Consider the following 10707-nt stretch of genomic DNA (forward strand, 5'->3'; position numbering starts at 1 on the left):
TTAGTAATTTAAAAGGAAATGTGTTCTAGAGCAAAGGCTTAGGAGCTAGGAAGGTACTGTGTAATAAGAATGATTCGGACACTAGCTTGTTGTTTGATTTGCATATCTTAATTTCCTTGTGCTTCAATCAACCCAACTAGAAAAAGAGGTAAAACTGGAACACCTGGTTCCTAGGGCTTGGTGCTTAGCGCTCCATCCTGCTATGCAGATGTATGTTTGAGACCCAGCCTCCCACTCACCAAGATGAAAAAAACTGCAGTGAGCCATACAGCTCCTAGGAAAGAGAGGGAGGGCCTTGCCTTAACAACAGTATCGTCTCTGGAAGATTAAAAAATAACATCAGTGAGTTCCAGAGGAAGCGCAATTGATACTTGAGATGATTCTGAAATTGCCTGTGATAAGTTATGAATATTATGTGTTGTCCTGATTATTGTGATGTCTACTGTATGGTTGTAAGTTAATAACAGTATTGTTAGGGAGAGTGCAGATCCTGAGATGCGCTTCCCAGCAAACATTTAAGAGACAATGCAAGAGCTGTTCACTTCGATGCTCTAGCTTGACACCTTCCAGAGCTCACCAACCTGGTTTTGGAGCAGCTGGTCAAAGCCTGTGAGCAGACACAACAAAGAAGTTTGTCTGGATTTAAAGAGGCAACTCCTCAAAGGACAGAGGAAGAGCTAACGTGAACTCAGTTTCCAGAGGTTCAGAGTCTGGGATAAAATAAGCCTGCCTAGGAATCTAGCTAATATGGACAGGGATGCAGATCTTTTGTTGTTTTAAAATCCTCTCTCTCATGTGATCCTTTGTCCTGTTAATATTAAAACAATACTTTGGTTTAAGAAGTCTGGTTGGTCACTATTCACCACTGGTACAAGCTCCCAACAAAAAGAATTGCAGGTACTGAACCCAGTCAGAGCTGCTTGGGTAAGCATGGCTGATGCACAATATTGTACCCTAGAACCAGGTTTAAGATTGGGAGAATCACAAGATTCCACTCAGAGAGAGGTAAGGGTGAGCGAACCAAGACCTGAGTTGGCTGCACTCACAGGCCAGAGAGGGGTAAGAAGTGCAGCAAGCTCTATAACCATGACTATCATCCTCAGATTGAAAGGAAAGCAGCTATGATGCAAAGCTTCGAGGCTCATAAGGACTAAAGAGTGTGAAAAACAACTCAAAAGAAAAACTGTGCGCTGCAGTCAAGATTTCCAGGTAACTAAAATACCCTCAACTCCACCCCAACAAAAGTATTTCTAATTTCTGGGGAAACATCCCACTGCATGGTTGAAAGTGAGATCAATTCTGCTTTTCCTGCTTTAGCAGAGGTTTAGCAGTGTTCTGGAGAAACCTCTCTTGAGTAGCTATTAAACAGTGCTGTTCTAGCTGTGTTGGTCCCAGGATATTAGAATTGCTGTCTTTTAAATCTACTCCTTCCACAAGTAATGGCAGATCATGGGCAAGAGAAAGGAAGTTGTTTGCCATGATTGAGGAAGCTTACAATAGAGGTCCAGACTATTTGTCTGAAACACTCTTGCTGCTTAAGTTAAAAATTCTCCTTCCCGAGTACTAGCCAATATGAGCTCAATCACAGTTTTATCTATCTTCTGCATGGACAGTTTCTACAGCGAGAAGTGGAGATTTGCCAGTTTTATGTGATGAAATACGTTGGAAACAGGCATTGATTCCAAGAGCAATATACACACAATATTTCAAGTATGTATATACCAATTACATCCCTATTTAAAGTAACAGGGAAAAAGAGATTCTATTATTACCAATTCACCTTCATTTAACATTTCTTCCTTTCGCATACTAATGTAATACTTTGTGTTGCTACAGTCCCTTCTATCCAAAGATTTAAGCCTTATCAAAACTCCTAAGAGATGGGTAAATATTCTCATTTTACAGGTAGGAAAACAGAGGCACATAGAAGAGTTGAGTGATTTTTGCAAGGTTACACAATAAGTTCATGGTACACTCAGAAACTGATTGCAGTCTCTTAATTTGGTCTTTTGCTTTAATCACTAGGCCATAATACCCTCAACAAGACTTACCTATTTGTAATCACCTATTAATTCAGCTTTGAACTGCTGTATTTGGAAAGAGCACTAGCAACCCTGCCACTGAAAATATATAGGAGAAAAAGATCCCTCACATACCTGTGAAAAAGGTTCTGAAAGGTGGCTGTTTCCAGATGACCAGAGTCTTCCTCAGAGAGAGGTTCTTGTGCCAAGAGAAACGACAGTCATTCAACACACTATATACAACACAAAAGAGACAGGTGTCTAAATATGGACATATTTTACCACGTAAGTGTATATAATTAAACAAATACATCTAGATAAGCTGAATATTCAGAAGCAGACCCACAAATAAGAAATGATCTCAAAGATTATAATGAAATTCCTACTGAACCCATTACCTCCTAGCCTACTCTAACAGTTTTTCCACCATCTCTAGGAGATTGTGTCAACTTCTCACACAAGATTTGGGTTATTTAAAAGTTTAATCCAATTTATCTTGATTTTTTTTTCTTTCAAAATATCAATTCATGTTCAAGTTACATTAATGCTCTTACAGAGATTCGCCCTTGAGGGAGGTATTGTGTGTGGATCTCTGATATATCCTTCCCAGTACAATTTATTAATGGCTTCGTCCCATATATATTTTGTTCTATTTCCACCATGTTTGTGACTGTGAATACAATTTGCTTCATACCATGTTCTTATTTGCAATGCTATTTGGGGCAAGATTTATTCCAGTTAAGATTTTAGAATATTCTGTTACAGTTAGTTCACTTCTTTTAATTCAGTTGTTTTCTGTTTTACATACTGCCTGTGCTCAGATTTTCTACAGCCTGTTTGCAAAGTTCTGTCTCTCTCTTCTTTTTTAAACAGCAAATTAGTCCTGGTAAGAGGAGCTGGATGAGTGCCCTGGAGCCCAATTCTTCCCCTATCAGATACCAATAACTCCTTCTGAAGTTAATAAGAGTTTATTTGTATCATGCCAGAGAGAGAACACAGGCTCTGGAGACTTGCCAACATGCATCAACTTTGATCTGGAGGGAATGTTTACAATGGAGAAAGGAGTTCAGTCACCTTGTTCAATTCAAATGGCCTCTTGCCAACTCTGCTGGTAAATTCTGTAGTGTGATCATTTGGCCCCAGAAACATTTAATTTCAAATAGGTCAGTAAACAGTTGTCACATGGGAATTTCTTTCAGTGACAACTCATTTGATGCAGACTCAAACACAAAGGTTAGAGGGTCCATGTCTATTATGGGTCTTGTGAAACATCTTGTCCCTTTATTTTTAGAATCACTCCATGGACTATTGAGAGCTTAAATTCTCTCTCTCTTTCCCTGAGACCTGTTACTTTGGCATCATGGTTCAAGAATGCACAAGTGGTTCTGCAGCTCTGAACACACACAGTGAAGCTCTTAACAAGCCAGCACAGTGAGGAGCTTCTGTCAAGAATCACACATTTAGAATTTACAGTTTAAGCTTTTCCACAACTATGCATCTGAAGAGGAGATATCTGAGAGGGGGAACAGGAGAAATATGCCTGTTCAACGTCTGTGAATAAACATGTTCTTGAAGCTTGGTCACACCATATGCTACCACTGGATGGGACTACAGGCCCAAGTTATTGGAAACGAGAGCCAAGTGTTCTAGTGCTAATGAGCGTATCCTCCTGAGAAGGACGGAGCTCTTGCAGAAGCTAGTACAACCTGCTCATCCCGTGAATGTGGGTACCATGAGTGATATGTCTCAATAGCTCTCTCTCTAAAATCTCTGTTTTTTAGTTTGACACCACACTGAACTCAAAAGTGTCTTACTACACTACAAGGCATTGCACCAACTAGAGTCTTTTGATTACATAAGTTGTCATTTTCTTATGTGCATGTCACAGTCTCATCAATGGAGAGCTCATAACTGTTTGACTTTAGGACAGAGTCCTACACATCTACACACTTTACACTTAGGACACATCTCCTTTATTAAAATTCTCCAAAGGGCACCCAAGAAAAGGCTCTCTCTTGTCGCACACTGATTGTGCATAAACTGAAGCCATGTCTATATAACAGGTGCTACAGCAGCACAGCTACGATCCTGTAGTGCCATAGACCACGTCTACACTACAACGGCATAGCTATTGTGTTGAAGCTGTGCCGTGATAGTTGAGCAGTGTAGACTCCTACATCAAGGAAGGTGGTTTTCCATCAGTGCAGTCAATCTACCTCTCCAAAATGCGCTCCCTAGGTTGACACAACCATTCTTCCATCCATCTAGCCACGTCTACTCTGGGGCTTAGGTCAACCTCAGTGCAGTGCTCAGGGTGCAAAATTTTCACACACCTGAGCAACACAGATAGGTCAATCAACATTTAAAGTGTAGATCTGGCCACAGTGTAGCCACTTTGTTGGAAAATATTTTCCTTGTAAGTTTAAGGTTTACTATGACTTAGTTGTCACATAAGCGTTCCTTTATTAGTCCCAAAGGCCACTTGGTGTTGGTTACATCAATAGTACAGATATAAGCATATACAGCTATATTCTATAATCCTCAACAATACAGTTATAAATAATGGCCAAAACACTTACAACAGATTCAGGCCCAGGAGACACCTTCTTACCATCGTGTGACCGAGGGGGGATAAGGAAAAGCTCTGACAACAGCCCCTAAAAACCTTGCTTTTTATACACTAAGTGACCCTGTTAGCAACTACAAACTCAAACATGTAAATGTATGACTATTTATCCTCATTCCACTATAACAAAACATACAGGGGAGGCGGGGGGCATTTAAGAATCACATAGCAACCGTGTGACCCAGTCAAAAGAACTGTGGACTGGGACTCAGAAATCCTGGGCTCTATTCCTGGCTCTGCTATTGGCCTGCTGGATTACCTTAGCCAAGACACTTTACTCTGTCTCTGTCTCAATTTCCCCATCATTTCCCTCCTCAAAGTTCTTTGAAATATGCTGATGAAAATTATGAGTTAAGAGCTTGTTATTATCACCATTACCTGGCCATAGCAGCATCTCAACAGCAAATCTACATGGTAACAGCTTTAATAACCACTAAGTCCTACTAATAACATTTTCCTTTAAAAAAAAAACAACGCACACACACTAGGAAATTCACTGACAAAAAGCTTCATTAACTCAGAGTTACGGTTGCCCTTTGGTATCCCATACCTTTCCAGAACACAGAATTCAGCAAAACTCAACCTTCTGAAAACCAGGAAATGAAGAATTAAGGTTTTTATTCACACAGCTGCAACTCTGTCATCTTTGAGTAATGCTCCAATACAGCCATAGCACATACTTGCATTCAGCTCCTGTTCAGCATAGTGCAAAAGCAACCTATAGCTGTTCCACACTCAAACTAGCCTACTCCACAAGAAGCATACCACGTGCCTTACGCACATGCTATCCAACACTGTACTTTCACTTGCCCACCATTAAACCCACAGTCATCTCCCATCTAACTGCTAACAGCCCATGGCAAGAACATTCCTGTGCCCCGCCAATTAAACAAGCTACTCAAGGGAGTGCAGTGCTGAATCTCTCAAGGTGCATGGGCATCTCTTTCCCTGAATCACACACACCCATGAGGGGTACAGCCCCTCAAGTGGCCTCATTTAATAAATCAGATCTCTGCCATGCTGATCCACATAATCCTGCCACCATTCATACATGGAATGCAGCTGGAGTCCATGTAAGTGCTACTGCTAGATCCCGGGAAGCAGAGTTGGGGTTGTGCTTAACTCTGAATTGCCTGATTTCACAAGTCTGAGTTTTGCTGAACTCTGTCTTCTGGTCCGGACAGGCACAATGGAGCCAACTTAACTGTAGGTTAAGGGAGGTTTTTTTGTCAGTAAATCAGTCTTGTCACTTTGCCCTCAGTAACTAGAACCTATGTACCTGACTGTCCTAGATAACCGAAGTGTAGCAATGAACACAAATGTTCAGACTCTCACTCCCAATGTATCTGAGCTGAGAGGGGTTGTCTGTATGGAAGGAGATGAAGGAGCGAGGCTGAGTTCAGATCCCCTCTGCCCTCACTGACCCTAGCTGAGGGATGTAGGGGAGCAGTGCCAACCCCCAGCTCCTCTGCCCTCACTGACCCTGATGTGGGGTGGGGGTGCCAAGTCCCAGCCCCTCTGCCCTCACTGACCCTAGCTGAAGAATGCAGGGAAGTGTGCCAAGCCCCAGCCCCTACCTTCACTGACCCTAGCTGAGGGACATATGTGTGTGTGTGTGGGGGGGGGGTGCCCAGCCCCTCTGCTCTCACTGACCCTAGCTGAGGGACCTGTGTGTGTGTGTGGGGGGGGGGGTGCCCAGCCCCAGCCCCTCACTGACCCTAGCTGAAGAATGCAGGGAAGTGTGCCAAGCCCCAGCCCCTACCCTCACTGACCCTAGCTGAGGGACGTATGTGTGTGTGTGTGTGGGGGTGCCCAGCCCCAGCCCCTCACTGACCCTAGCTGAAGGACCTGTGTCCCCTCTGCCCTCACTGACCCTAGCTGAGACACGTGTGTGTGTGGTGGCGGGTGCCCAGCCCCCGTGCCCTCAGCAGCTTTGGAGGCGGGCGGGTTCACAGCCCATCTCCACTCTCCCCCCGGGGGGTGACCAGACAGCAAGTGTGAAAAATCAGGACGGGAGTAGGGGGTAATAGGAGCCCCTACAAAGGAAAAAGCTCCCAATACCGGGCCTGTCCCTACAAAATCGGGACATCTGGTGCCCCCACCCCACCGCGACACGTGCTGGGGTCTCCCAGGTGACAGCGAGGGCAAGGACCCGTCTCCGGCCGCCAGAGGACCGGCTGGGACTGTTCCGCGCCCGCAGTGCCCTGCCCTGCCCTGCCCTGCCGAGGGAGGCGGGTGCCCCCCAGCCTGCCCCCCAGAGCCGCCCGCCTCGGCGGGCCCCTCCCCCTACCTGCTCCTCCGCAGCGCAGCCCCGCACAGCCGCTCCACGGCCGTCGCCATCTTGCAGCGAAGTGCCGCACGCCCCGCTGTCGGCGGGGTGCAGGAGGCAGGCAGGGGGAGGGGCCGTGTTCGCACCACCCCCTGGCGGCGTCCCGTGGGAGCGCAGCCACAGCCGCAACCGAGGCAGGCCACAAGGGGGGGGTGGGGGTGTCTGTCCCTACCTAGGAGGGGCAGCACTGTCCTTGCATGAGGGCACAGGAACATTCTGCCTTTCCCTGACCTCGCTCATCTATGCCCTACAGTCGCAGGCCATTTTGCAAACTCGTATTAGGGCTCAGAACCACCCTGCACCCTTCCTCCGGGAGCTGGGTAAGTATTAACCCCATTGTACAAAAACTGGGGCAGAAAGGGGCTGTAATTGTCATGATGTAGCAAGTGAGTGGTGGAGGTGGGAGGAGAACTCACCAGTCCATCTGCCATATCACCTTAGCCTAAGCTCTAAAGGATGTTTGCTCCTGTGAAATGAAATGTTATTCTACATTTGTGATTAATATTCTTTCTTTTTCCAAGCTTAAACAGCAATTAGCATAATTTCATTTCCAGTGTCTATTTTTTTCACATCACAACAAAGAGCAGCAGAATTGAACATTTGACATAAGCAGCCCCAAGGAAGCTGCATTTCCCCCCCAGCTCCCTGCATCTTCACTATTACAGAACTAATATCTGCACTGAAAATACCTCATCTCAGTCTTCTTTAAACGTAGGGAGCTAAATGCAGCCCTAGTCTCAGAGGTATGACTTTACTAGGAACAGCAATCATTAGCACCACACCTGTTAGGCCCAGGGTGTCATAAAGGTGCAAGAACATTTTAAATTGTCTGTAAAAGTACCATGCAAGATGGGCCCAGTTGATCCAGTCCTTTAAAGTGAGCAGTTATGTCAGGAAACAATTTGGTTTACGGTGACTAGATAGCAAATGTGAAAAATTGGGATGGGGGACAAAGCAATAATAGGTGCCTATGTAAGAAAAAGCCCCAAATATTGAGACTGTCCCTATAAAATCAGGACATCTGGTCACCCTAATTTAGCCTAATGTGTATATCCATCTGTTATTTCTCTAAAGTACAGACTATTATATTGAATCTTTCTTAAAAGGTCCCCTTTCACCAGCACCTATTACTAGCACTATTATTGTTAGGCCATACAGTAACTATACTATAACTCTCTCCACCTTACAGAGCTGGGGAGAAAACCCCATCCCTTCTTGGAGAGCTGGTCTGATGAGGCCAGGGAAGCAAAGACTCAAGTAGGTGAGTAATGCTAAGATTAGAGTTAGCCATCACATAGGCCTTTTAAAAAAAACAAAACCAGAAGAAAACCCTGCATGTGAAAACTTGCTTCATGCATGCATGGAGGCAGCTGAAATAAAGATAATACAAGATGTATGTCAGAGAGGTGGGCATAAGGGATTTGGAGTTGCCTGTAATGATGAATGAATATTATGTGTTGACTTGATAATTGTAATACCTAGTGTTTGTAGTTGATGCAATAGCAGGATTGTCAGGAAGGGTACATCTCTCAGCAAACACTTGAGATGCAATGCAGAAGTAATTAATTTTGATGTCATAATTTATCGCCTGTTGGACCTGCCACACAGGTTGCTGCAGGAGTGACTCAGGCCCTGTAGAGGAGGATGGGAATCAAAAGGTCCAGGAGGATTAAGAGACATGCACTTGCCCAAGCAGTGTACAGGTTTTTGAGACTGACACCCAACCTCCAGCAGTTATAATTCTCAGCAAAATAGATGTGTATGTAGACCTCCTGCTTTAAAATCCTTTTTCCTCTTCTGATATTTTCTTCATACAGTTTAGATTAAACAACACTTTGGGTTAGGAGGGCTGCCTGGTCCCTGTATTCACTGCTGGGTATAAGCTTCTAAAGAGCAGATCCACACGTGAGCCTAGGCAGACCTGTTTTGGTAGGGACAGTCAATACATGGGACACTGCAGGCCAGCGCCCCACTTTCAGAGTGGTAAAAAACCACGTGATTCTACCTTGGGAGGGGTAAAGATGGGAGATTTGAGACTGGGCAGAGACCAGAGAGAGTTTAGAGGTGGAGCTAGTCTTGTAACCATGACCATGAGAAAGGTTACAAGGCAACAAATGCATTACAGTATGTGTCGTGGAAGCATCTAAGAATAGAGAAAGGAGCAGTGTAGTCCCAATGTAGAAGTGCAAAAGGAGTAAGTGGGGAATGTGGAAGGGGAGGAGCACTGGGAAAATGAATGAGTATAAGAGGGAGTGTATTAGGTGGGAAGACTACTGGGGAAAATGAATTAGTGGGGAGGGAAGAAAGTGTGGTGGGAAAGTCCTTGGGTAGGGGTTGGGTTACTGCAGGAAAAAACCCAAACAAACCCTTGGGATTTAGCCTTCTTTCTCCAGAACACAGGAACTGGAGTATATGTGCCATACCCTGCTAGTGAATAGGAAAGGGAATTGAAGAAATCCCTATTAGCAATAGTTTATGCACCAGCTCAGTTCTGTGACAATGAGTGATATACACCTCTGCTCAAACTCTATTTTAAATGTAGGCATGATGGCCTAGTGTGCAAATAATAGGGCTAATCATATCCCCTCTAGGATGACTAATAGGTAACCTTTCATTCTAAGTGTTCAGAGAAGGGAGAATATATAATACAAAGAAACCTAGATTTAGAGGACATTCATGCTATAACATGAAACAGCAAGAGACAGGAAAGTGAGTAAAAGCAATGGCTCTGGTCTGAATGCCCAGGCAGACACAAGGAAATTGCTTTTGCCCAAATCTCAAAGGTATACAGGCTCTTAATTTCAAAGTAAGTTGGGAGCCTAATCACACTTAAGAATTATATTGACTAGCTACATCACTCAAGGCTATAAAAAAATTCATGCCCTCAATGTCATAGTTACGTTGACCCAACCCCTGTGAAGATAGCTAGGTTGATGGAAGAATTTTTCCATCAACGTAGCTATCGCCTCTCAGACAGATGGATTAACTACCTCGATGGAAGGGTTTTTCCATCAGTGCAGGAAGTATCTACACTATAGGATCATGGTGGCACAGGTACAGTGCCACTGTTGAGGTTATGTAGCAGCTGTCATGTAGATGTACCCTAAATATCTTTGAGAATCTGAGCCTTTTTTATTAGAGTTATTTGTAACTATATGGCAGGTATAAGCAGTTTTTTAAAAACATGATTTTTGGCAGTGGCCCTCAGAGATGTTCAGACTTCTGGACCACAAAAGTTTCATCCTCAATTTCCCCATCTGTGAGATTGAGATGATTCTTACTTGCCTCAGAGGCATAGATGTCCAGTGAAGAGGGAGAGACCTATTCATTTTAAAAGCAAAAAAAAACAACAACAAAAGAGCGTTTTCCCAGTGTCTCTCAAAAATGTCTTTACTTCAATGCTTTTTACTAAAGATCTATTTTTTTGTGACTACAGTATTTCTCTTACCAATGGCACAGATTTAATTTATTTCTTATGGTACAGAGTGTGTGCAGTTCTCATTAACAGTCTTCAACTACTGGTAGACTTATGCAGGGAAATTGTGAGGATTAATCACACAGGGGCTGATTTTCAAAGAGTAAAAGCCCCAGATATGCAGATATTTTTACACAATTATCTTTCTTTACATGTTTAATTACTCTGGATACCCATATATCCAATTTGCATATGCAGTCAAAATAACTGCACAGGAAAAGACAGGCACAAAAGTCGGGTTCTTACTATTTGTGAA

The 10707-nt window shown here is 43.9% G+C and overlaps 1 protein-coding gene across 5 annotated transcripts in view; it reads right to left on the minus strand.

Moving 5' to 3' along the window:
- Nucleotides 1–6993, minus strand: part of PISD (phosphatidylserine decarboxylase) — a 39661-nt gene extending 32668 nt beyond the window's left edge. For 3 of the 5 annotated variants that reach the window (XR_007769440.1, XM_050923616.1, XM_050923612.1), the window contains exons 1-2: nt 6938–6993; nt 2157–2254 (exon numbers count right to left, since the gene is read on the minus strand). Coding sequence is in view for 2 of the 5 variants with exons in the window: in XM_050923616.1 (XP_050779573.1) it covers nt 2157–2254; nt 6938–6987 (148 nt within the window). In the remaining 3 variants the exon portion in view is untranslated. Of the gene's footprint in view, nt 1–2156; nt 2255–6937 lie in introns of those variants that run through there. The other 2 variants (XM_050923617.1, XM_050923615.1) reach the window with 2 other exon arrangements.
- Nucleotides 6994–10707: the final 3714 nt, after the last annotated feature.

The sequence above is a fragment of the Gopherus flavomarginatus genome, chromosome 15 (assembly GCF_025201925.1).
Source record: "Gopherus flavomarginatus isolate rGopFla2 chromosome 15, rGopFla2.mat.asm, whole genome shotgun sequence".
In the NCBI taxonomy this organism is placed as follows: Eukaryota; Metazoa; Chordata; order Testudines; family Testudinidae; genus Gopherus; species Gopherus flavomarginatus.